Genomic DNA, 24,166 nt, shown 5'->3' with positions numbered 1-24,166 from the left:
CCCAAAATTGCAGAAAAATATTGGAGTACAAAGATCAAACATTTCAGAGGTATCACGAGCCCTTCGTCAGTGATACTCTGAAAGTTTCATCTTTTGTACTCCGCACCAATAAAAGTTCGGGGGTACTTAGGGTTGCCATCTGTCCGGTTTTGACCCGGACAGCCTGGTATTTTGAGGGGCTGCCCGGGTCTATACTTCCTGCCCTTTTTTCCAAATAAGGAAAACCGGGTGGGATTCCCTTGATTGACACTGCGATCGGGCAATCGCTGATCGCCGCATCATAGCCCTGCCCGCTGACATCACAGGTCCTCCCACTGACGTCACAGACACACCCACTGACGTCACAAACCCTATCTATTGAATTCAAAAAACCAGGCTGTCCAGGTCAAAACCAGACAGGTGGCAACCCTAGCAATTGGACTAATTTGGAAAACCGGGCAGGTAGTTTTGACCCAGACAGACCTTCAAAAAACTGCCTGTCCAGATCAAAACCAGACAGATGGCAACCCTATATAAAACATGGCCCAAAACTCCCAGAAATATGATCAAAGTACTTTCCATAACCTGCCACATTTTGTTAAATGAACATTGTATTTAGGAGGTGAGGCCATAAAATGGACATGATCAAAACATTTTCTGACATGCTGCACACGGCTTTCTGTCCATCGTTCCATTTTTCAAATGTTGGGAGGTGCGATTTAGTCATGGTCTATGGGCTCTCTCAGAGATCATCTGACCAAAAACAATGCACTTTTAACTGTTACAGGAAGAAGTGTGGAAGCAAAAGACAGAACTTCCTCTATTGGCTCATGTGACCTAACATGTATGTGTGCCCTTGCTTTGTTTGTGTGCACCGTGAGTCGTAGGATCCCAGGGGGCGGCCCTTAGTTCTTAAAATGGTCATTTTGAATTTATGATTACCCAAGTTATTCAGCAGCTCTCCAGTTTGCAATTTCAGCGTACCTCCCAACTGTCCCTTTTTCGGAGGGACAGTCCCTCTTTTGACAGCTCAACCCGCAGTCCCTCATTTGTACTGGAAAGTCCCTCTTTTCTCTGCACTGAAAAAGAAACAAAGTTTCTCACTTAATTGGCTTTTAGCAGAGAGCCAAGAACAGCTAACAGGTGCAAATAAGATAATTTGTAACAATTTTGAGACACAAAAACACAGTTTAGATAAGGAGAAATATTTTCAAACAAACATGGTAATTAGGGGGTGTGGCCACAGAAAGGGTGTGGTCAAAAAATTGCTGCGCTACATGCGGAAAATTTTTTTTTGTCCCTCTTTTTACTTCCAAAATGTTGGGAGGTATGATTTCAGCAGTCTGGTTGCTAGGCTGCAAATTCCCCTAACAACCATGCATTAATTTGAATAAGGGACTGGAATATGAATAGGAGATGCCTGAATAGAAAGATAAGTAATAAAAAGTAGCAATAACGATAAATGTGTAGCCTTACAGAGTATTTGTTGTTTAAATGGGGTCAGTGACCCCCATTTGAAAGAATTAAAAGGCAAATAGTTATAAAAAACTATAAAAAAAAGAAAAAATGAAGACCAATTGAAAAGTTGCTTAGAATAGGCCATTCTATTACATACTAAAAGTTGAATTAAAGGTGAACAACCCCTTCATGGCGTTCAAGTTTTTTTTGGTGGGTTTCGCTCGAAAACTCAATCAAGTGGAGTTTTTGGGTTGTTCACCTCTAATTTAAGTTTTTCCCATTCTTTCTTTTTTGTTACTGTCATGGGTTTTCCAACAGCATAAAACACACTTTTCCCGCGCTCAGCAAATCTCCATGGTAACTGTACTGCGTAAGACCACTCCGCTATCAAACCAACTTTATTGGCACACGCTCCTGTGAACAAACCACAGCGAGGCCGCGCCCTCGATTACTATTGGCCAATGAATGGTCGCGCCTACTCCGCGAGATTTGTGCGAAGACTGGTTAGTATTCTGCCCTATATCCACAGCGGCCACGCCCATTCGCGTTTGGAAAAAAAAAGGAAGGGTCCCTGAAACCGGAAGCGGTACCGGGAATAGTGAGCGAAACCGGAAAGCCTCAGTGACTCACCGCAGAGAGTGGCGCATATCTCGATAGGGCTGAAAGTGTACGGGAAGGCGGACATGTCTGTGTGAGATTTGCTGTCCGTGGATGTGTATCTGCTACTGAGCTGCTGCAGCGGGAGGCTGAGGTGAGGGGTGACGGTACTTGTAGTTCAGCCGCATATGAAGTCTAATGACAGCTGGACGTGTTACATCAGGGTCGTGACGTGGGTTTGTTTTGTTGTACAGGTGTTTATAGGTTTCCCAGGCTGCTCCAATCTCTGTGCTCCCATTCACTTTACTGTTGTACAGTGGATACAAATAGTCTAGTACTGAAGTCATGTCCCCTGGGCCTTATATCTCCCTGATCCTCCATCTTTATATCCCTGAGCAACACACAGACTGACAGCCTGGGACTCACTGTAGTGCTCGTTCCTTCTAGCGAGTCCTCGTTATTTGCTGCTTACACTTGTACTTTAGGTTGGGCAACTGTGTGATATACAGGGAATCATGTCATTCCTACTCCCAGAGACTATTATCTGCTGTTACTATAGGCACCATCTCTCCCTAATATACCTGCTATCCCACAGTCACACTCCCTTCCCAGAGACTATTATCCACTGTTACTATAGGCACCATCTCTCCCTACTATACCTGCTATCCCACAGTCACACTCCCTTCCCAGAGACTATTATCCACTGTTACTATAGGCACCATCTCTCCCTAATATACCTGCTATCCCACAGTCACACTCCCTTCCCAGAGACTATTATCCCACTGTTACTATAGACACCATCTCTCCCTACTATACCTGCTATCCCACAGTCACACTCCCTTCCCAGAGACTATTATCCCACTGTTACTATAGGCACCATCTCTCCCTAATATACCTGCTATCCCACAGTCACACTCCCTTCCCAGAGACTATTATCCACTGTTACTATAGGCACCATCTCTCCCTACTATACCTGCTATCCAACAGTCACACTCCCTTCCCAGAGACTATTATCCACTGTTACTATAGACACCATCTCTCCCTACTATACCTGCTATCCCACAGTCACACTCCCTTCCCAGAGACTATTATCCACTGTTACTATAGACACCATCTCTCCCTACTATACCTGCTATCCCACAGTCACACTCCCTTCCCAGAGACTATTATCCACTGTTACTATAGGCACCATCTCTCCCTACTATACCTGCTATCCCACAGTCACACTCCCTTCCCAGAGACTATTATCCCACTGTTACTATAGGCACCATCTCTCCCTACTATACCTGCTATCCCACAGTCACACTCCCTTCCCAGAGACTATTATCCCACTGTTACTATAGGCACCATCTCTCCCTACTATACCTGCTATCCCACAGTCACACTCCCTTCCCAGAGACTATTATCCACTGTTACTATAGGCACCATCTCTCCCTACTATACCTGCTATCCCACAGTCACACTCCCTTCCCAGAGACTATTATCCACTGTTACTATAGGCACCATCTCTCCCTACTATACCTGCTATCCCACAGTCACACTCCCTTCCCAGAGACTATTATCCCACTGTTACTATAGGCACCATCTCTCCCTACTATACCTGCTATCCCACAGTCACACTCCCTTCCCAGAGACTATTATCCCACTGTTACTATAGGCACCATCTCTCCCTACTATACCTGCTATCCCACAGTCACACTCCCTTCCCAGAGACTATTATCCACTGTTACTATAGGCACCATCTCTCCCTACTATACCTGCTATCCCACAGTCACACTCCCTTCCCAGAGACTATTATCCACTGTTACTATAGGCACCATCTCTCCCTACTATACCTGCTATCCCACAGTCACACTCCCTTCCCAGAGACTATTATCCCACTGTTACTATAGGCACCATCTCTCCCTACTATACCTGCTATCCCACAGTCACACTCCCTTCCCAGAGACTATTATCCACTGTTACTATAGACACCATCTCTCCCTACTATACCTGCTATCCCACAGTCACACTCCCTTCCCAGAGACTATTATCCACTGTTACTATAGGCACCATCTCTCCCTACTATACCTGCTATCCCACAGTCACACTCCCTTCACAGAGACTATTATCCCATTGTTGCTATAGGCACCATCTCTCCCTACTATACCTGCTATCCCACAGTCACACTCCCTTCACAGAGACTATTATCCCATTGTTGCTATAGGCACCATCTCTCCCTACTATACCCATTATACCTGCTGTATTCCCCTGCCAAGTGGTAAATGCTAATAGATTGTACCATGGGTCTAAGTGTCTTTCGAAATAAGTCCATAGGGTGGAGCAAGGCAGAACCTTTTTGCCACTCATCTTGGTTTTTAAATTGGTTTTCCTTTGCACACAATTTCAGAAATAGCAATGGCTATGATGATAACCCTTTGCATTCTCCTTTGTGCCCACAGCTTATTTCCCCCCCCTGAAAGTGATACTGGACTGTTCCAATGCCTCTTGGTCTTGGCCGCAGAAAGAAGGCATCTCCTCTGATGGAGGATGAAGATGTGAGTGAGCGCAGTGCACTTGGTATTTCCCAGACAAGCAGCATTCCTGGAGGTTCTATATCTTCCATTCCTCCTGGATTACCCCCTCCTGCACCTGCGCTGCGCCCCAGACTGGTCTTCCATGCTCAGCTGGCACACGGGAGTCCAACAGGCAGGATCGAGGGATTCAGTAATGTGAAGGAACTGTACGGGAAGATTGCAGAGGCATTCAATATTCCTGTTGGGGAGGTAAGATAATTGAGGAATCTTGGGGAACGGCAGTAATACAATTAGTTGTCCACTTTGACAAATGCATCCGTCTCAGCAGCATTACAAGAAGACAGTCAGCTTTGTGCCATAGTGCATAAGCAATCTCACATTGTTTCTTTTTTTTTTTCTTTTTTTTTTTTTTTGAGTCAAGCCAAGCTAATGGGAGGGGCTTTTCATATCTAGGTGTGTGTTCTTTTCATAGAGTGACTATTATTTGGCAAGCTCAAATAGAATGATTAATAAGCAGGTGGAGCCTGTAACAAGTGTGTGAAATTAAAATTGAGTGTTCTATTATGTGTCAGAGTTTATGTAAGGATCACAAGAGGTGGTTAATGCCTTCAGCAGATATTATGTGCTCCTACCCACCCAGGTTCTCTTTGTGTGTGTGTATCCCACCTAACCAGGTACTATGTGTGTGTGTGTTCGATGTACCCAGGTACTGTGTGTGTGTGTGTCTGTATATCAATCGTTGTCTGTGACCTTTTTCAAGGTTTTTTTTGTCTTCTTCTGACTTTTTTCAGCTTTCAAATGGAGGTCACTGACCCCCATCTAAAAAACAAATGCTCTGTAAGACTACAAATATATTGTTATTGCTACTTTTTATTGCTCATCTTTCTATTCAGGCCTCTCCTATTCATATTCCAGTCTTTTATTTAAATCAGTACATGGTGGCAAGGGGAATTTGGACCCTAGCAACCAGATGGCTGAAATTGCAAACTAGAGAGCTGCTGAATAAAAAGCTAAATAACTCAAAAACCACAAATAATAAAAAATTAAGACCAATTGCAAATTGTCTTAGAATATCACTCTCTACATCATACTAAAAGTTAACTCAAAGGTGAACCACTCCTTTAAAACAATCGCTGTAATTCACACTCCCCTTTTGCACATGGTTCCCACAAACCCTGTACTTTGCAAAGGGCATATTACCCTAGCAACCACGTATCAATTTGAATAAGAGACAGGAATATAAATAGGAGAGACCTGAATAGAAAGATGAATAATAAAAAGTAGTAATAACAATAAATGTGCAGCCTTATAGAGCCCCATCAGAAAGATGGAAAGAGTTAGAAGAAGAAGGAAAATAATTTAAAAAAGCAAGAAAATAAATAATGAAGACCAATTGAAATGTTGCTTCGGAATGATCATTCTATAACATGCTAAATTTAACTTAAAGGTGAACAACCCAGTGCAGGTATGAGACCTGTTATCCAGAATGCTTGGGACCTGGGGTTTTCCGGAGAATGGATCTTCTAGAAATTCATGTAAAAATGAAACGAACCCAATGGGCTTGGTTTACTTCCAATAAGGATTATCATCATCATTTATTTATATAGCAACGACAAGTTATGCAGTGCTTTAAGATTATTTATGTACTAGACATTAAGCCCGTTAAATTAACGGGCGCTAGAACATATGTAGTCAAACATTCGCCAGAGACGGTCCGTGGGGCACATGCGCAGTAGCGCAATCCCACGGACACAGGGACTGGACGCAGAGACACTTCAACTTTATTATATAGGATATATGAGGGGTATATGATCCAGAGAGGAACACATCTTTTTTGAGCGCATCCAGGATGAGGGTCTTGAGCTGCCCCAGGCTCTCGTTGATCCGCGCTCTCCTGTGCTTTTCCATGATGGGTTTGGATGACTGTAAAACAGAGAGGAGAGACAATTGAGCGACTCACTCACTTAGCGCCAGTTGGCAATATTCCTGGTGGGCAGGTTCAGGATGAACAGGTCATCACCACAGAGCGACATTTACCTTTCTGTGCTCGCTGGCACTCTTGGGTTTATCCGGAGTCTGCGCTGAGTTGGCCGGTGCCCCTGCAATGGGGGAGGCTGTAGGCTTCTCCATGCTATCTGCAGGCATGTTCAGACGTTGTATCCGGATAGGGCTAGTGATGCGGATGTTGCTATCGCCAGTGTAAAGGCGAGTGCTGTGTGTGTGAGGCTTGGCTAGATCCTAAACCCTCAGCCTGGATTGTATCTCACTCTGATCTCCCAGCCTGCGGGCTCTGCCTCTATTTATACTCCGCGCTGCTGCTCCCCATTCGTGTGAAACCTTCAGTGCAGTGTCGGCTAGTACCCAATTCGCAAAGATGCTTCCTGACGCTGCGTGCTGTGCTCCGCTCCGTAGTTGTGCTCATCATGTGTTTGCTGTGCGCCTGATGATGATGTCACGGCCGGCTTCCTTCACATGGGGGGGGAGCGAGCGTCAGATAGGGAGCTGCCATACTGCAGTGCGGTGAATCCTGGCTGCACTCGCTTTCGCTGGCCTGGGAGAGAATATACTACAGTGCTGGTGAGCAAATGAGTTAAGGGGGGGTTGGGGCAGCTTGAGTACTCGCGCTGTGACACATGTGCGCGAGTGCACGCTTGCGCACACGCTGGAACATATTACAGCAACATATAACTTGCATTATACACACGTGCACATAGCAGGGGAACCGCCTGGCACATATCTCAGTCCCTGTATCCGTGGGGCACATGCGCAGTAAGAGACGGTCCGTGGGGCGCAGTAGCGCAATCCCACGGACACAGGGACTGGACGCAGAGACACTTGAACTTTATTATATAGGATTAGTTGGGATCAAGTACAAGGTACTGTTTTATTATTACAGAGAAAAGGGAAATCATTGCTAAAACTGAATTTTTTGGATAAAATGGAGTCTATGGGAGAGGGCCTTTTGGTAATTTGGAGCTTTCTGGATGTTGGGTTTCTGTATAACAGATCTCGTACCTGTACTGTAAGATGGAACTAGGCGGAATAAATAGGCAAGCAATCATAAAAAAAGCACCAACGGTAAAGTGTTACAACTGACCGAAACTTTACCTTTATCAAAGGTCGAATTTCGAATGCATGTGAGTTTTTAAAAACTCCCCTAATCTCCCACTAATTATAAATTTATTAATAAAATCTAATTTTTATAAACCCTGCTGAATTAAATCGTTCCGAAAACTCGAATCGAATTCGCTTCTAATTTTAAAAACTCAATTTCAGTTCTTAAAGAGCCAGAGTATGATGAATTTCGAAAATCAAATTACATTTTTTTTTTTTTTAAATCGAATTAGTCGAATTTGGCAGTTTTGACCATAAACACATTTGAAAATTTGAATTTCGAATTCAGATTTTCAATTCCACCCTTGAAAAAATCTGCCCTTTAATGTTAAGTTAAATTTACCCTTTAACCCACCTCTTTTTCTTCTCCCAGGTGATGTTCTGCACTCTGAACACTCACCGGCTGGACATGGATAAGCTGCTGGGAGGACAGATTGGTCTGGAGGATTTTATCTTTGCTCATGTGCGGGGACAGAAGAAGGAGCTGGAAGTCTATAAGTCCGAGGACTCTCTTGGGCTGACAATCACAGATAATGGAGCAGGCTTTCCCTTCATCAAGGTAGGCTGTCCTGTGTTTATTTTGTCCTTGTTTTATTTGTCATCTACACTGTTGGGATGTGTACATACCTGTAAATGACATGTAGTGTGATTTGTGTATCTTTAATTGTACCATTTATTTAATTCATAATAAAGGGAGGGTCTTAAATTAACTTTTAGTATGATGTAGAGACTGATATTCTAATAAATTTGCAATTGGTTTTCCTTTTTTTGTAATTTGTGGTTTTTGAGATATTTTGCTTTTTATTCTGCAGCTCTCCAGTTTGCAATTTCAGCAATCTGGTTGCTAGAGTTCAAATTCCCCTAGCAACCATGCACTGATTTGATTGAGAGACTGGAATCGGAATAGGGGAGGGTCTAAATATAAAGATGAGTAATACAAATTAGTGAGAACCATACATTTGTAGCCTTACAGCGCATTTGTTTTTTAGATGGGGTCAGTGACCCCCATTTGAAACCAGGAAAGAATCAAAAAAAAATAATTAAAAAATATATATAAAAAATAAACAGTGAAGACCAGTTGAAAAGTTGTTTAAAACTGGCCATTCTATAACTGACTAAAAGTTACCTTAAAGGTGAACCAATATTTAGGGCAGATGGAGCGAGTGCTCTTCCTATTACTCTTTCATACATTTCCTCCCCTAGCTTGTGTTTACAGATCTGATTATCTCAGATCCCAGATTAAATAGTGGATAACAGATAACACCATTATTTTCTACAGAGCTTATCTGCTGTGTAACCTGAGCCTTTTCTCCTTTGAATGGCTGCCCCCATTGCTACACAGCAGCTTATTTATATAAACTATAGTAGTGTTTCTGAAACAAACTCTCCGGTTTTACCAGTACAGGGCAACACTGCGCTATATTTTTATTACTTTAAAACAACACTTTTAGTTTTTGATATTACTGTTCGTTTAATACACATACAAAGAAGTCCTGCCCAAAAGACTCAAGGTAGATCTCCGTAGATCATTCCGGTTCCATCATTGCATTTGCTCCTTTCCTTCTGTTCCAGAAGTGACCCCCTCTCTCCCTTTCTCACCAGCGCATTAAGGAGGGCAGTATCATTCACCGCACGCAGTTAATTGGAGTCGGAGATATGATCGAGGCTATCAACGGGAAGAATTTGATTGGCAGCCGTCACTTTGAGGTTGCCAGAATACTGAAAGAATTGCCCCGTGGGCGCAAGTTCACATTGAAATTATGTGAGCCCCTGAAGGCCTTTGGTACGTACATTAAAGTCTGATTTGGGTGTTTTATGATACGGGTTTTATGAAACCTGTTATCCAGGCACCTGGGGTTTTCTGTATAACTGGTCTTTCCTTAATTTGAATCTTCATACCTTAAGTCTACTAAGTCATGTAAACATTAATTAAACTCAATAGGCTGGTTTTGCTTCCAATAAGGATTAATTATATCTTTGTTTGGATCAAGTATTAGGTACTAGGGTTGCACCGAGTCCAGGATTCGGTTCGGGATTCTGCCAGGATGCAGCCTTTTTCCAGCAGGATTCGGATTCGGCCGAATCCTTCTGCCCGGCTGAACCAAATCTGAATCCTAATTTGCATATGCAAATTAGGGCCGGTAGGGAAATCGCTTGACTTTTTGTCAAGAAACAAGGACTTAAAAAATGGTTTCCCCTTCCCACCCCTAATTTGCATATGCAAATTCGGTTTGGTATTCAGCCAAATCTTTCGCAAAGAATTTGGGGGTTTGGCCGAATCCAAAATAGTGATCTCATTCAAATTTGCAGTACAGCCGTAAAAGAGTGAAAGTTTATCAGAGCACAAGTCACACGACTGAGGGCACTTGGGAAACTGACAATATGTCTACCCCCATGTCAGATTTCAAAATTAAATATAAAAAAATCAGTTAGCTCTTTTGAAAAATGGATTTCAGTGCAGAATTCTGCTGGAGAAGCACTATTAACTGATGTGTTCTGAAAAAAAAATTCCCATGACAGTATCCCTTTAGGGTTCTCATTTTTAAATGCACCACAGCTTTATAGACACCAGGGGGACAGTGAGTATTAGAATGCAAAATCCAGATGCAATCTGTTTGTGTTCTTTATTTAAGAATGCTTGTAAGTGCATTAAAAAATAGGCAAGTTGAAAGTTTTCAAGTTTTTGGTGAAGGCAAAAACCCTCTGCAAATGTCCCCCTATGTTAATTTTTGCATTTCATGAGAACAGAAGCTCTTACAATGAAATAAACCCAGATACAATGCAAGTTCCGGTAAACGACACAAAGCAATAGTAAATCCCATTAGAGTGGTGCATAGACTGTTGCCTGAGGAGGAATGCTTTTGGATGAAGCTGTTAAAGGAACAGTTCAGTGTAAAAATAAAAACTGGGTAAATAGACAGGCTGTGCAAAATAAATGTTTCTAATATAGTTAGTTAGCCAAAATGTAATGTGTAAAGGCTGGAGTGACTCGATGTGTTACATAATAGCCAGAACACTACTTCCTGCTTTCAGCTCTTTAACTTGGAGTTAGTCAGTGACTTGAAGGGGGGCCACATGGGACATAACTGTTCAGTGAGTTTGTAATTGATCCTTAGCATTCAGCTCAGATTCAAAAGCAACAGATATGACCCATGTGCCCCCCTCAAGTCGCTGACTAGCTCAGAGTTAGAGAGCTGAAAAGCAGGAAGTAGTGTATACACACACATTTTTGGCTAACTAACTATATAAGAAACATTTTTTTATTTTGCACAGCCTATTTATTTACCCAGTTTTTCTTTTTACACTGAACAATTCCTTTAAAGTCTTCCAGAAACTTACTGCTGCTTCAGCCATGTCTTCTCTGTGATACACACACCAGACTCTGAAGTTGCTTTCTCTCCTCAGAAATGATTGCCCCACGTTCCGGCTTTTCTGGCGTCGGTTCTGGGGCATCTCCATCTGGCAGAGGAACACTGCGCCTCCGGTCTAAGGGTCCCCCTACTGTGGAGCAACTGGTAAGAAATTGTAACTGTCTATTACTTTCAGGCACTGAACTTTTTTTGTTCAGTATAAAAATAAAAACTAGGTAAATAGGCTGTGCAAAATAAGAAATGTATCTAATATAGTTAGTTAGCCAAAAATGTAATGTATAAAGGCTGGAGTGATTTGATGTGTAACATAATAGCCAGAACACTACTTCCTGCTTTTCAGCTCTCTTGGTTTCCTCTGATTGGTTACCAGGCAGTAACCAACCAGAGACTTGAGGGGGGGGGGAGAATGGAACATAACTGTTCAGTGAGTTTGCAATTGATCCTTAGCAGCAGCTCAGATTCAAAAGTAACAGTTATGACGCATGTACCCCCCCCCTCAAGTCTGTGATTGGTTACTGCCTGGTTACAATCCGTGGAAACCAAGAGAGCTGAAAAGCAGGAAGTAGTGTTCTGGCTATTATGTTAGACATCCAATCACTCCAGCCTTTATACATTACATTTTTGGCTAACTAACTATATTAGATACATTTTACCCAGTTTATATTTTTATCCCAAACAATTTGTTTAAAGGAGAACTAAAGCCTAACTAAAGAAGTAGCTAGAAATGTTGTACATGATGTTTTGTGCTTCTGTACCAGCCCAAGGCAACCACAGCCCTTTAGCAGTAAAGATCTGTGTCTCCAAAGATGCCCCAGTAGCTCCCCATCTTCTTTTCTGCTGATTCACTGCACATGCTCTGTGCTGCTGTCACTTACTGAGCTTAGGGACCCACTCACAATATACAGTACACATAGAATAGAAATGTCACAATATAAGGCTGATTAGTAATTAATACAGATACTTACTACATGGCAGCACAGAAACCAGTGCAATTAGCATCAGAATTTAATAACCAGCAAACCTGTAGCATTTGTTTATATTACAGACGAACCTCATTTTCTGCTGGATAATTAGCAACAACCCCTAAGCTTAAAGGATAAGTAAATCTTTAAAATAAGTGAATGTAAAATTGTTGATGGTGCTATTCTAAGCACTTTTACAATGTACATTCATTATTTATTATTTTTTAATTCCAAGATAATAAAGGATACATGTACTGTTACTATGAATGAATTTAGTTACAACAGCGCCACCTGCTGGTCTTTTTCTGACCATTCTGACCACCTAGTAGTCAAGGAAGTTGTCAGGAGGAAACCTTTCTCAAATCTTTTCTAAACAGAAGAACATCAAAGCAGCCTCTTTCTTTCTCCTGACAACTTCCTTGACTACTTGGTGGTCAGACTGGTGGGAAACTGACCAGCAGGTGGCGCTGTTGTAACTAAATTCATTCATTGTAACAGTACATGTCTCCTTTAATAACTTGGAATTAACAAATAATAAATAATGAGTGTACATTGCAAAAGTGGTTAGAATATCCCCCTCATCAATTTTACATTCGCTAATTTTAAAGGCTTACTTATCCTTTAAGCTTATTGGTGTAGGAAATAGGTGAATTATGGCATCGCATGTGTTTTACTTTTGTCTTTTCCTTGCAGGTGTCTGTTATTGAAGAGAAAGCTGTGCAGAAAGTGGATGATCTGCTGGAAAGTTACATGGGAATCAGAGACAACGAACTGGGTAATGTATCTGTGCTTGTCCTTTAGTCGCTGGGAAATGCACATAATAAATAACCCTATTACATTTCTGCTCAGAGATACTGATCCAAGTAATGTTTATCAGCCTGTCCTAGATTCTATGAGAAGTATCTGCTCACTGTGTTAGAAATCAACTGTGTAGAGCTACTAGACCCGCACTTTTAGTTATCTTTTGTTATATACCGTACATATACTTAGGCACATATTGGAGAGCCTTGGTCTGCCTGAGGATGCTGGGAGATACAATTCAGAAGCCCACGGAGACGCCTTTATAGAGGTTTTACTGACATCCAATCATAGAGATGTGCAGGTGCCTTTAAAGGAACAGTAACAGCACAAATAAGTGTTTTAAAGGAATGGCAATATAAAGTACTGTAGCTCTGCATTAATAAAAAAAATATATAGTTCATATAAAAAAGCTGCTGTGTAGCCATGGGGGCAGCTATTCAAGCACAGGATACACAGTAGATAACAGATAAGTACTACTATAGTTTATATAAACAAGCTGCCGTGTAGCCATGGGGGCAGCCATTCAAGCACAGGATACACAGTAGATAACAGATAAGTACTACTATAGTTTATATAAACAAGCTGCTGTGTAGCCATGGGGGCAGCCATTCAAGCACAGGATACACAGTAGATAACAGATAAGTACTACTATAGTTTATATAAACAAGCTGCCGTGTAGCCATGGGGGCAGCCATTCAAGCACAGGATACACAGTAGATAACAGATAAGTACTACTATAGTTTATATAAACAAGCTGCTGTGTAGCCATGGGGGCAGCCATTCAAGCACAGGATACACAGTAGATAACAGATAAGTACTACTATAGTTATATAAACAAGCTGCTGTGTAGCCATGGGGGCAGCCATTCAAGCACAGGATACACAGTAGATAACAGATAAGTTCTGAAGAATTCCATTGTATACTACAGAGCTTTTCTGTTATCTACTGTGTATCCTGTGCTTGAATGGCTGCCCCCATGGCTACACAGCAGCTTGTTTATATAAACTATAGTAGTACTTATCTGTTATCTACTGTGTATCCTGTGCTTGAATGACTGCCCCCATTGCTACACAGCAGCTTGTTTATATAAACTATAGTAGTACTTATCTGTTATCTACTGTGTATCCTGTGCTTGAATGGCTGCCCCCATGGCTACACAGAAGCTTGTTTATATAAACTATACTAGTGTTTCTGAAGCAAACACACTAGTTTTACCAGTGCAGGGCAACACTTCATGATATTGTCATTACTTTAAAGGGATGGTTCACCTTTAACTTTTAGTATGTTATACAATGGTCAAATCTAGGAAACTTTTCAATTGGTCTTCATTGTTTATTTTTTATAGTTTTGAATTAACCTTTTTCTGCTGACTCTTTCCAGCTTTCAAAGGGTCACTGGCCCCATCTAAAAACAAATGCTCTGTAAGGCTACACATTAATTGTTATTGCTGCTTTTTATTACTCATTTTTAGGGATGCACCAAGTCAACTTTTTTTGGATTCGGCCGTACCCCCGAATCCTTCGCAAAAGATTCGGCCGAATACCGAACCAAATCCTAATTTGCATTTACAAATTAGGATTGGAAAGGGGAAAACATTTTTTACTTCCTTGTTTTGTGACAAAAAGTCACGCGATTTCCCCCCTCCGGCCAATTTGGATTTGGTTGGGCCGGGCAGAAGGATTCAGCCGAAGAAGAATCCTGCTGAGAGAGGCTAAATCCTGGCTTCGGTGCATCCTCACTCATTTTTCTATTCAGGCCTCTCCTATTCATATCCCAGTCTGTTGTTTAAATCAATTCATGGTTGCTAGGGTCATTTGTACCCTAGCAACCAGATAACTGAAATTGCAAACTGGAGAGCTGTTGAATAAAAAGCTAAATAACTCAAAAAACATATAATGAAAAATAAAAACCAATGCAAATGGTCTTAGAATGTCACTCTCTCTACACCATACTAAGGAATAAATTAAAGGTGAACAATCCCTTAAAGTCCACGGCCCTTGGTTCTGAGAAATATCAGGCTTGAACCTTACATCATACTAAAAGTTAAAGGGATACTGTCATGGGAGAACATGTTTTTTTTAAAAAGCATCCGTTAATAGTGCTGCTCCAGCAGAATTCTGCACTAAAATCCATCATTCAAAAGAGCAAACAGATTTTTTTATATTCAATTTTGAAATCTGACATGGGGCTAGACATATTGTCAATTTCCCAGCTGCCCCAAGTCATGTGACTTGTGCTCTGATAAACTTCAATCACTCTTTACTGCTGTACTGCAAGTTGGAGTGATATCACCCTCCCTTTCCTCCCCAGCAGGCAAACAACAGAACAATGGGAAGGTAACCAGCTCCCTAACACAAGATAACAGCTGCCTGGTAGAGCTAAAAACAATAGTAAAAGCCAAGTCCCACTGAGACACATTCAGTTAATTAAGTAGGAGAAATAACAGCAACCTGCCAGAAAGCATTTCTCTCCTAAAGTGCAGGCACAAGTCACATGACCAGGGGCAGCTGGGGAATTGACAATATGTCTAGCCCCATGTCAGATTTCAAAATTGAATATAAAAAAATCTGTTTGCTCTTTTGAGAAATGGATTTCAGTGCAGAATTCTGCTGGAGCAGCACTATTAACTGATGTGTTTTGAAAAAAAACCAAAACATTTTCCGATGACAGTATCCCTTTAACTCAACAACCCCTTTAATACACATTCATTTGTTGGTGTTCCTTTACTTGTTCTTTATTAGTGTATTGAGCAGCTTCAGTTATTGTAGCATCTTAATGTCTGTCTCTAATAGTCTTGTCCACTCTTGCAGCTGGCACTATGGTGGAACTGGGTATGGATAAACAGAATCCCGATGATTTTTCTCAGGCTTTGGACCGAGCACTAGGAGACTTTGCCTTCCCAGACGAGTTTGTTTTCGACGTTTGGGGGGCGATAGGAGATGCCAAGGCTGGCCGCTATTAACCCGCGACATTCCCTTTAAAGAGAAACATTTGCTGCTGCCTCGGCCCCTTCTGCAACATCATGGAACGCTCCAGCGTGAAAAGACCGAGGTTCATTGGCTGACTGATTTTAAGAGACACTGCCATTGTATAAAGAGTGGAGAGACTGTTACATACACCTGCCATTATACGTATAGTAGACTATTCCCAGCTGACGGGAACTTGGACCTGATGCGACTCTTGCTAAACAATTCTACTGGTCTTTAAAGGGATTCTGTCATGGGGAAAACACATCAGTTTATAGTGCTGCTCCAGTAGAATTCTGCACTGAAATCCCATTTTCAAAAGCACAAACAGATTTTTTTTATATTCAATTTTGAAATCTTACATGGGGCTAGACATATTGTCAGTTTCCCAGCTGCCCCCAGTCATGTGATTTGTGCTCTGATAAACTTCAGTCACTTTTTACTAGAGATGCACCAAATCCACTTTTTGGGATTCGGCCGATCCCCCGAATCCTCAGTGAAAGATTCAGACGAATACCAAACCGAATTGGAATCCTAATTTGCATATGCAAATTAGGGGCAGGAAAGGAAAAGGTGTGGGGGGGAAATGTTTTTTCTTCCTTGTTTTGTGACAAAAAGTCACGTGATTTCCCTTCCCAAACCTAATTTACATATGCAAATTCGGATTCGGTTGGGCCATGCACAAGGATTTACCTGAATCTGGATCCTGCTGAAAAAGGCCGAACTGGATACGGTGCATCCCTACTTTTTACTGCTGTACTGCAGTACTGTTGGATATCACCCAACAGAACAATGGGAAGGTAACCAAATAACAGCTCCCTAACACAAGATAACAACTGCCTGGTAGATCTAAGAACAGCACTCAATAGTAAAATCCAGGTCCCACTTAGACACATTCAGTTACATTGAGTAGGAGAAACAAAAGCCTGCCAGAAAGCAGTTCCATCCTAAAGTGCTGGCTCTTTCTGAAAGCACATGACCAGGCAAAATGACTTGCTGGTTCAGCAATAAAATTTTATATTGTAGAGTGAATTATTTGCAGTGTAAATAGTGTCATTTAGAAACAAAGCACGATTAAAATTAGGGATGCACTGAATCCAGGATTCGGTTCGGAATTCGGACAGGATTCGGCCTTTTTCAGCAAGATTCAAATTTGGCCGAATCCTTCTGCCCGGGTGAACCAAATCTGAATCCTAATTTGCATATGCAAATTAGGGATGGGGAGCGAAACCACGTTACTTTTTGTCACAAAACAAGGAAGTTAAAAATGTTTTCACTTTCCATATGCAAATTAGGATTCGGTTCGATATTTGGCCGAATATTTAGCGATTCGGGGGTTCGGCCGAAGCCAAAATAGTGGATTCTGTGCATCCCTAATAAAAATCATGACAGAATCCCTTTAACCACTGTCCAAGCCCGTGAGGTGGAAGCCATAGTTTCTTAGATAGACTGTTAGCTCTCCGTCCCCATTTTTCCTCATAGCGAGGACTGTTACAGAGCTGCGTCAGGCCTAGACTTGGGCAGGACAACGTTTCATCATTAACGTAACTAACACTACACTCCAGCCATGTCATTGTTACATTCCTCCTTGGATTTTGTGGACCAAGATAACCTGATCAGGTGTGTGAGATACAATGAAGTCTCATAGAATTAGATTTCCAGCTTGCAACCTCCAGCACAGACCCAGTTCAGCATCGCTGAGAGTTGTAGTTCACCAGCATTGAAAGTAGCACAGATTAGATATATCTAATAGGGGTTGTTCACATTTGATTTAACAGTAGTAGAGAGTGATATTCTGAGACAATTTGCAATTGGTTTTCATTATTTGTGGTTTTTGAGATATTTAGCTTTTTATTCAGCAGCTCTCCAGTTTCAGCAATCTGGTTGCTAGGGGTCCAAGTGAACCTAGCAACCATGCATTGATTTGAATAAGAGACTGGTAAACGTCTAAATAGAAAGAGGAGTAATAAAAAGTAGCAATAACAATACATTTGTAGCCTGACAGAGCGTTTGTTTTTTAGATGGGGTCAGTGACCCCCATTTGAAACCTGGAAAGAGTCAGAATAATTTAAAAAAACGATAAATAAATAATGACAACCAATTCAAAAGTTACTTAGAATTAGTCATTCAATAACATACTTAAAGGTGGATCACCCCATTTAACACCTTATCCTAATTTGAGATGATGCCAGGTTAATCTAAATGGAGGTTTTGGAGTAAATACAGAGTAACATTGTCCCCAGTTTTAGTATCTTTAACTTGTATTGCTCTCCAGCTGTTACTGAGGCATGATGGGAGCTGTAGTTCAACTCTCACAGGTTGATGCCCCGCCTCCTCCTTATAGGCGTAAGGTATGTGTTGCGTTAGCACAGAGATCGTCTACCTGAGCCTTTCTCCAGGTGATCCTGAGCATGGGATTGTGGGAAATGTAGTTCAGCATGTGATGGAGAGAGTCCCAGTGATGATCAGTCCCATGTACATCTGTAACTTCTCATCTCACAAAAGTGACTGACACTAATAACGTACGGGAGTCCTCTACTACTGCTTTTCTCTTAATGGACTCGCTTCTCTTTTTGTCTTGTTTTTTTTTAATTTAACGCGGTTTTGCCCATTTTATGACTGTAAGAGAAAATATTGAGTTTATTAAAATATTTTATACTTATTGACTCCGGTTGTGTGATTTTTATCAGATCCAGGAATGTACAGTTATTCCTCGGCATCATTCTGCCATTGTCCAGGGTGCTGACACCTACATTATGTACAACACATGGGTGCCCTCTCCTCCACTAGTGTGCGGCACTTTAACCCACGTGTTATTTGCATGATTCTTGCTCTTTGCTGCACATTTCTGCTTAGTACTGGGGGAAACTTCTACTTGGTGCTTCTTTCTGCTTTTATGGACATTACAAGACACATGAATTAGAATAGAAGGTTAATTCCTTAAAGGAGAACTAAACCCTAAAAATGAATATGCCTAAAAATTCTTTATATAGTGAACTTATTGCACGAGGCTAAAGTTTGAGCTTGTCAATAGCAGCAATGATCCAGGACTTCAAACTTGTCACAGGGGGTCACCATCTTGGAAAGTGTCTGTGACACTCACATGCTCAGTGGGCTCTGATTGGCTGTTGAGAAGCTAAGCTTAGGGGTCGTCACTAATTATCCAGCAGAAAATGAGCTTCCCCTGTAATATAAGCTGATGCTACAGGTTTGCTGATTATTAAATTCTGATGCTAATTGCACTGGTTTCTGTGCTGCCATGTAGTAATTATCAGTATTAATTACTAATCAGCCTTATATTGTGACATTTCTATTCTATGTGTACTGTATATTGTGAGTGGGTCCCTAAGCTCAGTAAGTGACAGCAGCACAGAGCATGTGCAGTGAATCAGCAGAAAAGAAGATGGGGAGCTACTGGGGCATCTTTGGAGACACAGATCTTTACTGCTAAAGGGCTGTGGTTGCCTTGGGCTGGTACAGAAGCACAAAACATTATGTACAACATTTGTAGCTTTAGTTCTCCTTTAAGACAATGGCAGCTTATGCAAGGCTGAAACTGCAATATGAAAGAATAAGTAAGAAGGCAACAAACAACCATTTTGACATAATTTTATCTTGTTGAGAAAAAGGAGGGTGCGCTCAAATCCAAGAAATACTGTGCTCAAAAGTACTAGAACAGAATGGCCAATTCTAAACAACTTTTCAGATGGAGATGCGGGGTCAGACCGAACCTGCATGTCCCGTGGGTATCGGACCTACCTGCACATCACTAGTGGCAAGCCTAATGTTATGATGTGTAATTTAAAGGGGCAGTATTCAGCATGAGAACAAAAAATAGGGCTTGTGCTGAACATTCTTTTTGCTTATTCTTTTACTCCTTTTTTATCATTATTTCTTGAGCTAAACAGGGCAAATATGGAAATGGAAGCTCCTCCATGTTTGTTCCTAGATTAGCAGAAAGCAAACCCACCCCTTGTGGTACCTTTTTTTTTAAAATCTAATTATCTACCTCGCAAGCACCAAATATGGAGTCGCTTCAATTTCCCTGTTTGTCCATTTGTAGCTCAAGAAATTTCTACAAAATCATGTTTTTGCCTATTGCTTTAATCAGGAGAAATCAATGTTCAGCTCAAGCTGGGGTACAAGGGGTTATAGTAATTCTGTTTTATGAACACAAGGTGGTGCTGTTGCTCTTGCCGCTACCTGTTTTCTGTACATTTAAAGGGGATATAAACCTTATAACTGAGTAATGAAAGATACAATGGGGAATAATTATCCTTTGGATTTTTTTCCTTTCACTGTATATTTAAATGATGTACAGCCCTAAATGCCGGGCACTGAAAAAAAATTCCACAAGGGCCCCCAAATATTACACAAACAATATATTACCGTATTTATTGTAAATTCATTAATAAAGGAACAATATCTCCACTGTCCCTACATATTTCGTGGCCTCCAGGGCACTTAAGGTGGCCATAGACACGAAGATTATATCGTACGAAACTAATTTTCTATGATATTCGGTGAGTGTATGGTGGGACTAGGGATGTAGCGAACGTCGGAAAAAAAGTTCGCGAACATATTCGCGAACTTGCGCAAAAACGCGAGCGGTTCGCGAACGGTTCGCGAACCCCATAGACTTCAATGGGAAGGCGAACTTTAACATCTAGAAAAGACATTTCTGGCCAGAAAAATGATTTTAAAGTTGTTTAAAGGGTGCAACGACCTGGACAGTGGCATGCCAGAGGGGGATCAAGGGCAAAAATGTATCTGAAAAATCTGCCTGTGTGTGCTTGGAAGAGATAGTGTAGGGGGAGAGCTGTTAGTGATTTCAGGGACAGATGATAGTAAGTTTGCTGGCTAGTAATCTGCTTGATACTGCTCTGTATTGGAGGGACAGAAGTCTGCAGGGATTTGAGGGACATTTTAGCTTAGGTAGCTTTGCTGGCTAGTAATCTGCTGTTCTCTTTAAACAACTGCCATACGTTGACCTTGTAGGCATTGTTTGCCCAGTTTTTTTGGACGCAGCCACTGAAGCACAGTTGCCAGAAAAAATATGCCATATAAATGCTGAAAATAGTCATTTTTCGCCATACGTTGACCTTGTAGACATTGTTTGCCCAGTTTTTTTGGACGCAGCCACTGAAGCACAGTTGCCAGAAAAATTATGCCATATAAATGCTGAAAATATAAATTTTTTGGTTGCAGCCACTGAAGCACAGAGGCCAGAAAAATTATGCCATATAAATGCAGAAAATATGCATTTTTTTGGTCGCAGCCACTGAAGCACAGTTGACAGAAAAATTATGCCATATAAATGCTGAAAATATAAACTTTTTTGGTTGCAGCCACTGAAGCACAGAGGCCAGAAAAATTATGCCATATAAATGCAGAAAACATGCATTTTTTTGGTCGCAGCCACTGAAGCACAGTTGACAGAAAAATTATGCCATATAAATGCTGAAAATATAAATTTTTTTGGTTGCAGCCACTGAAGCACAGAGGCCAGAAAAATTATGCCATATAAATGCAGAAAATATGCATTTTTTTGGTCGCAGCCACTGAAGCACAGTTGCCAGAAAAAATATGCCATATAAATGCTGAAAATAGTCATTTTTTGCCATATACGTTGAGTCAACGTATGGCAAAAAATGACTATTTTCAGCATTTATATGGCATATTTTTTCTGGCCTCTGTGCTTCAGTGGCTGCGGCCAAAAAAACTGGGCAAACAATGCCTACAAGGTCAACGTATACACTACTACAGCGGTGGATACGGATTACGTAAAATATATTATGGCTGCTTGAAAAAAGTCACTCCGGTGTTTTTTCTGGAGACGGTAATATTATGGATATTTAGACAGAATGTGAACAAGGTCACACAGCTAGATGGCGGGTTGAAGAAAACACTGTGCAAATAATGCCTACAAGGTCAACGTATACACTACTACAGCGGTGGATACGGATTACGTAAAATATATTATGGCTGCTTGAAAAAAGTCACTCCGGTGTTTTTTCTGGAGACGGTAATATTATGGATATTTAGACAGAATGTGAACAAGGTCACACAGCTAGATGGCGGGTTGAAGAAAACACTGTGCAAATAATGCCTACAGGGCAAATAATGCCTAAAAGGTCAACTTATACACTACTACAGCGGTAGTAAAATAAAAAAAAGTAAAATAAAAAAAAAATGAATATTAAAAAAAAAAATTAAAGTTGGTGCTGCTGAACTACTAGGAGCAGCAGATTAGCACACCAGTCCCACTCCCCAACACTGCTAGACTAATAGCACTGGGCTCTTATAGTAGTAGTAGTAGTAGTAGTAAAACAACAAAAAATAAATAAAAGCAGTCCTTACAAGGACTACTGTTATTGCAGCAGTCAGCAGATGAGATCAGAAGCAGGACAGCTGCCCACTGCAGATACATACAGAGCACTGCAGTAGAAGGTAGATTACTAGCCAGCAAAGCTACCTAAGCTAAAATGTCCCTCAAACCCCTGCAGACTTCTGTCCCTCCAATAACAGAGCAGTATCAAAACGATTACTAGCCAGCAAACTTTCAACTGTCCCTGAAATCACTAACAGGCAGCAGCTCTCTCCCTACACTATCTCTTCAGCACACACAGGCAGAGTGAAAAAACGCTGCAGGGCTTCGGTTTTTATAGGGAAGGGGAGTGGTCCAGGGGAGAGCTTCCTGATTGGCTGCCATGTACCTGCTGGTCTGGGGTGAGAGGGCAAAAAAAAGCGCCAACAATGGCGAACCCAAAATGGCGAACGTCGCGCGACGTTCGCGAACTTCCGGCGAGCGCGAACACCCGATGTTCGCGCGAACAAGTTCGCCGGCGAACAGTTCGCGACATCTCTAGGTGGGACAAGAGCCGAAGACTTAAAATATCGATTGGCTCGTTGATCAGGCTGGACGGAAAATTTTGATTGGGCGCCCGAACATCGGCCATTGTTAGTGCTAAAACGTTAGATACAGGTAGAATTGTATTGTTTCTACCTGTATTTCTGACGATTCAGCTCTACACGTGTGTATTGAAACAAACAATCTTTCTTGGCAAGATCTTTTCCAAGAAAGATCGTAATTGTTACGTCTATGACCACCTTTAGTCATACTGGCAGTTAGTAAGTCCCATACTGGCAGTTGTGCATTGGGCATCCTGCACTTGCCTTGGGTTAGGCCTATCATTACTCCTAGGGGCAGATTTATCAAGGGTGGAATAGTAAAGTAGAATTTTCGAGTGTCAAAGTAATTTGAATTTTAATCCCCCAGATGTGAAATTCGAATGTGAGATTTATCACACCTTGACCATGGAAACAGTCCTAATTCGAATATTCACCACCAAAAACCTGCCGAGTTCATGTACAAGTCAGCGGCAGAGGTCCGTTGAGCCATTTATAGATGTTAATAGCCTTTCTGACTCCATTCGTACGAAAAGGATATGATTCGAATTTTCGGGTCGGAACCATTCGGTCGAATATTAGACATTCAAATTTTTCTTAAGTAACCTCCCAGTTGAATTGTGAGTATATTTGAATTAAATATAATTCGCATGAATTCGAAATTCGACCTTTGATAAATAGGCCTCCCATTGTGTGAGGGACGGCCTCATACCTGCTGGTTGGTTCGGGCCGACCTCGCACTTGCGGGTGGCAGGCGGGTGTGGGCGCCATGTTGCAGTGCCAGCTTCCGACTTCTGAGTTCTTTTAGAGACGCTACAGCTGCTTGCCCCACCCCTTTTGGGATGTCATCAGCCGGGCGGGTCTATAAAAGGAACCCAGAAGTCGGGCTTGGGCAGGCGCGGGTGAAGGCCGGTTGGTTTAGCGTTGGACTGGCGGGGAAAAACCCGGTGGGCCCTGGCCCTCATGGGCCCCTGCTGGCCCAGACCCCCTCCCTCGATCTCCGGGCCCCCAAATAATATTGAATCGATGCGCCAGTAGAGGAGAATAGTAACCCCGTGGGCCCCTCATGTCCACGACCCTGCGGGCGGGTGCGGATCGGGGAAATGCAGACCTGCACATCACTAGTGCGCCCCAGTCTGTTCTTCTATAGATTCGGAAACTGTCCTGTCCCCGCCCCCTGTATCCCGCTCTGAATTATTCTGTTCCTAGTTAAAGGGATACTGTCATGGGAAAAAAACAAATTCAAAATGAATCAGTTAATAGTGCTGCTCCAGCAGAATTCTGCACTGAAATCCATTTCTCAAAAGAGCAAACAGATTTCTTTATTTTCAATTTTGAAATCTGACATGGGGCTAGACATATTGTCAATTTCCCAGCTGCCTCCAGTCATGATAAACTTCTATCACTCTTTACTGCTGTACTGCAAGTTGGAGTGATATCACCCCCCCTACCTTTTCCCCCCCAGCAGCCATGTCCCACTGAGACACATTCAG

The 24,166-nt window shown here is 41.8% G+C and overlaps 1 protein-coding gene across 2 annotated transcripts; it reads left to right on the top strand.

Moving 5' to 3' along the window:
* Positions 1-1,943: 1,943 nt before the first annotated feature.
* gipc1.L (GIPC PDZ domain containing family member 1 L homeolog) lies at positions 1,944-18,430 on the top strand. 2 transcript variants are annotated; one of them, XM_018250814.2, is made up of 7 exons: positions 1,944-2,188; positions 4,476-4,799; positions 8,038-8,223; positions 9,267-9,447; positions 11,070-11,179; positions 12,691-12,772; positions 15,609-18,430. In XM_018250814.2, exons 2-7 carry the CDS (start codon positions 4,515-4,517, stop codon positions 15,758-15,760), a joined length of 996 nt encoding a protein of 331 aa, XP_018106303.1. In that variant the 5' UTR covers positions 1,944-2,188; positions 4,476-4,514; the 3' UTR covers positions 15,761-18,430.
* Positions 18,431-24,166: the final 5,736 nt, after the last annotated feature.

The sequence above is a fragment of the Xenopus laevis genome, chromosome 3L (assembly GCF_017654675.1).
Source record: "Xenopus laevis strain J_2021 chromosome 3L, Xenopus_laevis_v10.1, whole genome shotgun sequence".
NCBI lineage: Eukaryota > Metazoa > Chordata > Amphibia > Anura > Pipidae > Xenopus > Xenopus laevis.
Note: the sequence above shows the minus strand (reverse complement) of the source record. Positions and strands in the feature narration are given on the sequence as shown.

Coding starts and splice junctions, on each gene's coding strand:
- gipc1.L (XM_018250814.2), top strand. CDS start 4,515: ATGCCTCTTGGTCTTGGCCGCAGAAAGAAGGCATCTCCTCTGATGGAG. Junction 4,800..8,037: donor TCAATATTCCTGTTGGGGAG/GTAAGATAATTG, acceptor TTCTTCTCCCAG/GTGATGTTCTGCACTCTGAA. Junction 8,224..9,266: donor CAGGCTTTCCCTTCATCAAG/GTAGGCTGTCCT, acceptor CTTTCTCACCAG/CGCATTAAGGAGGGCAGTAT.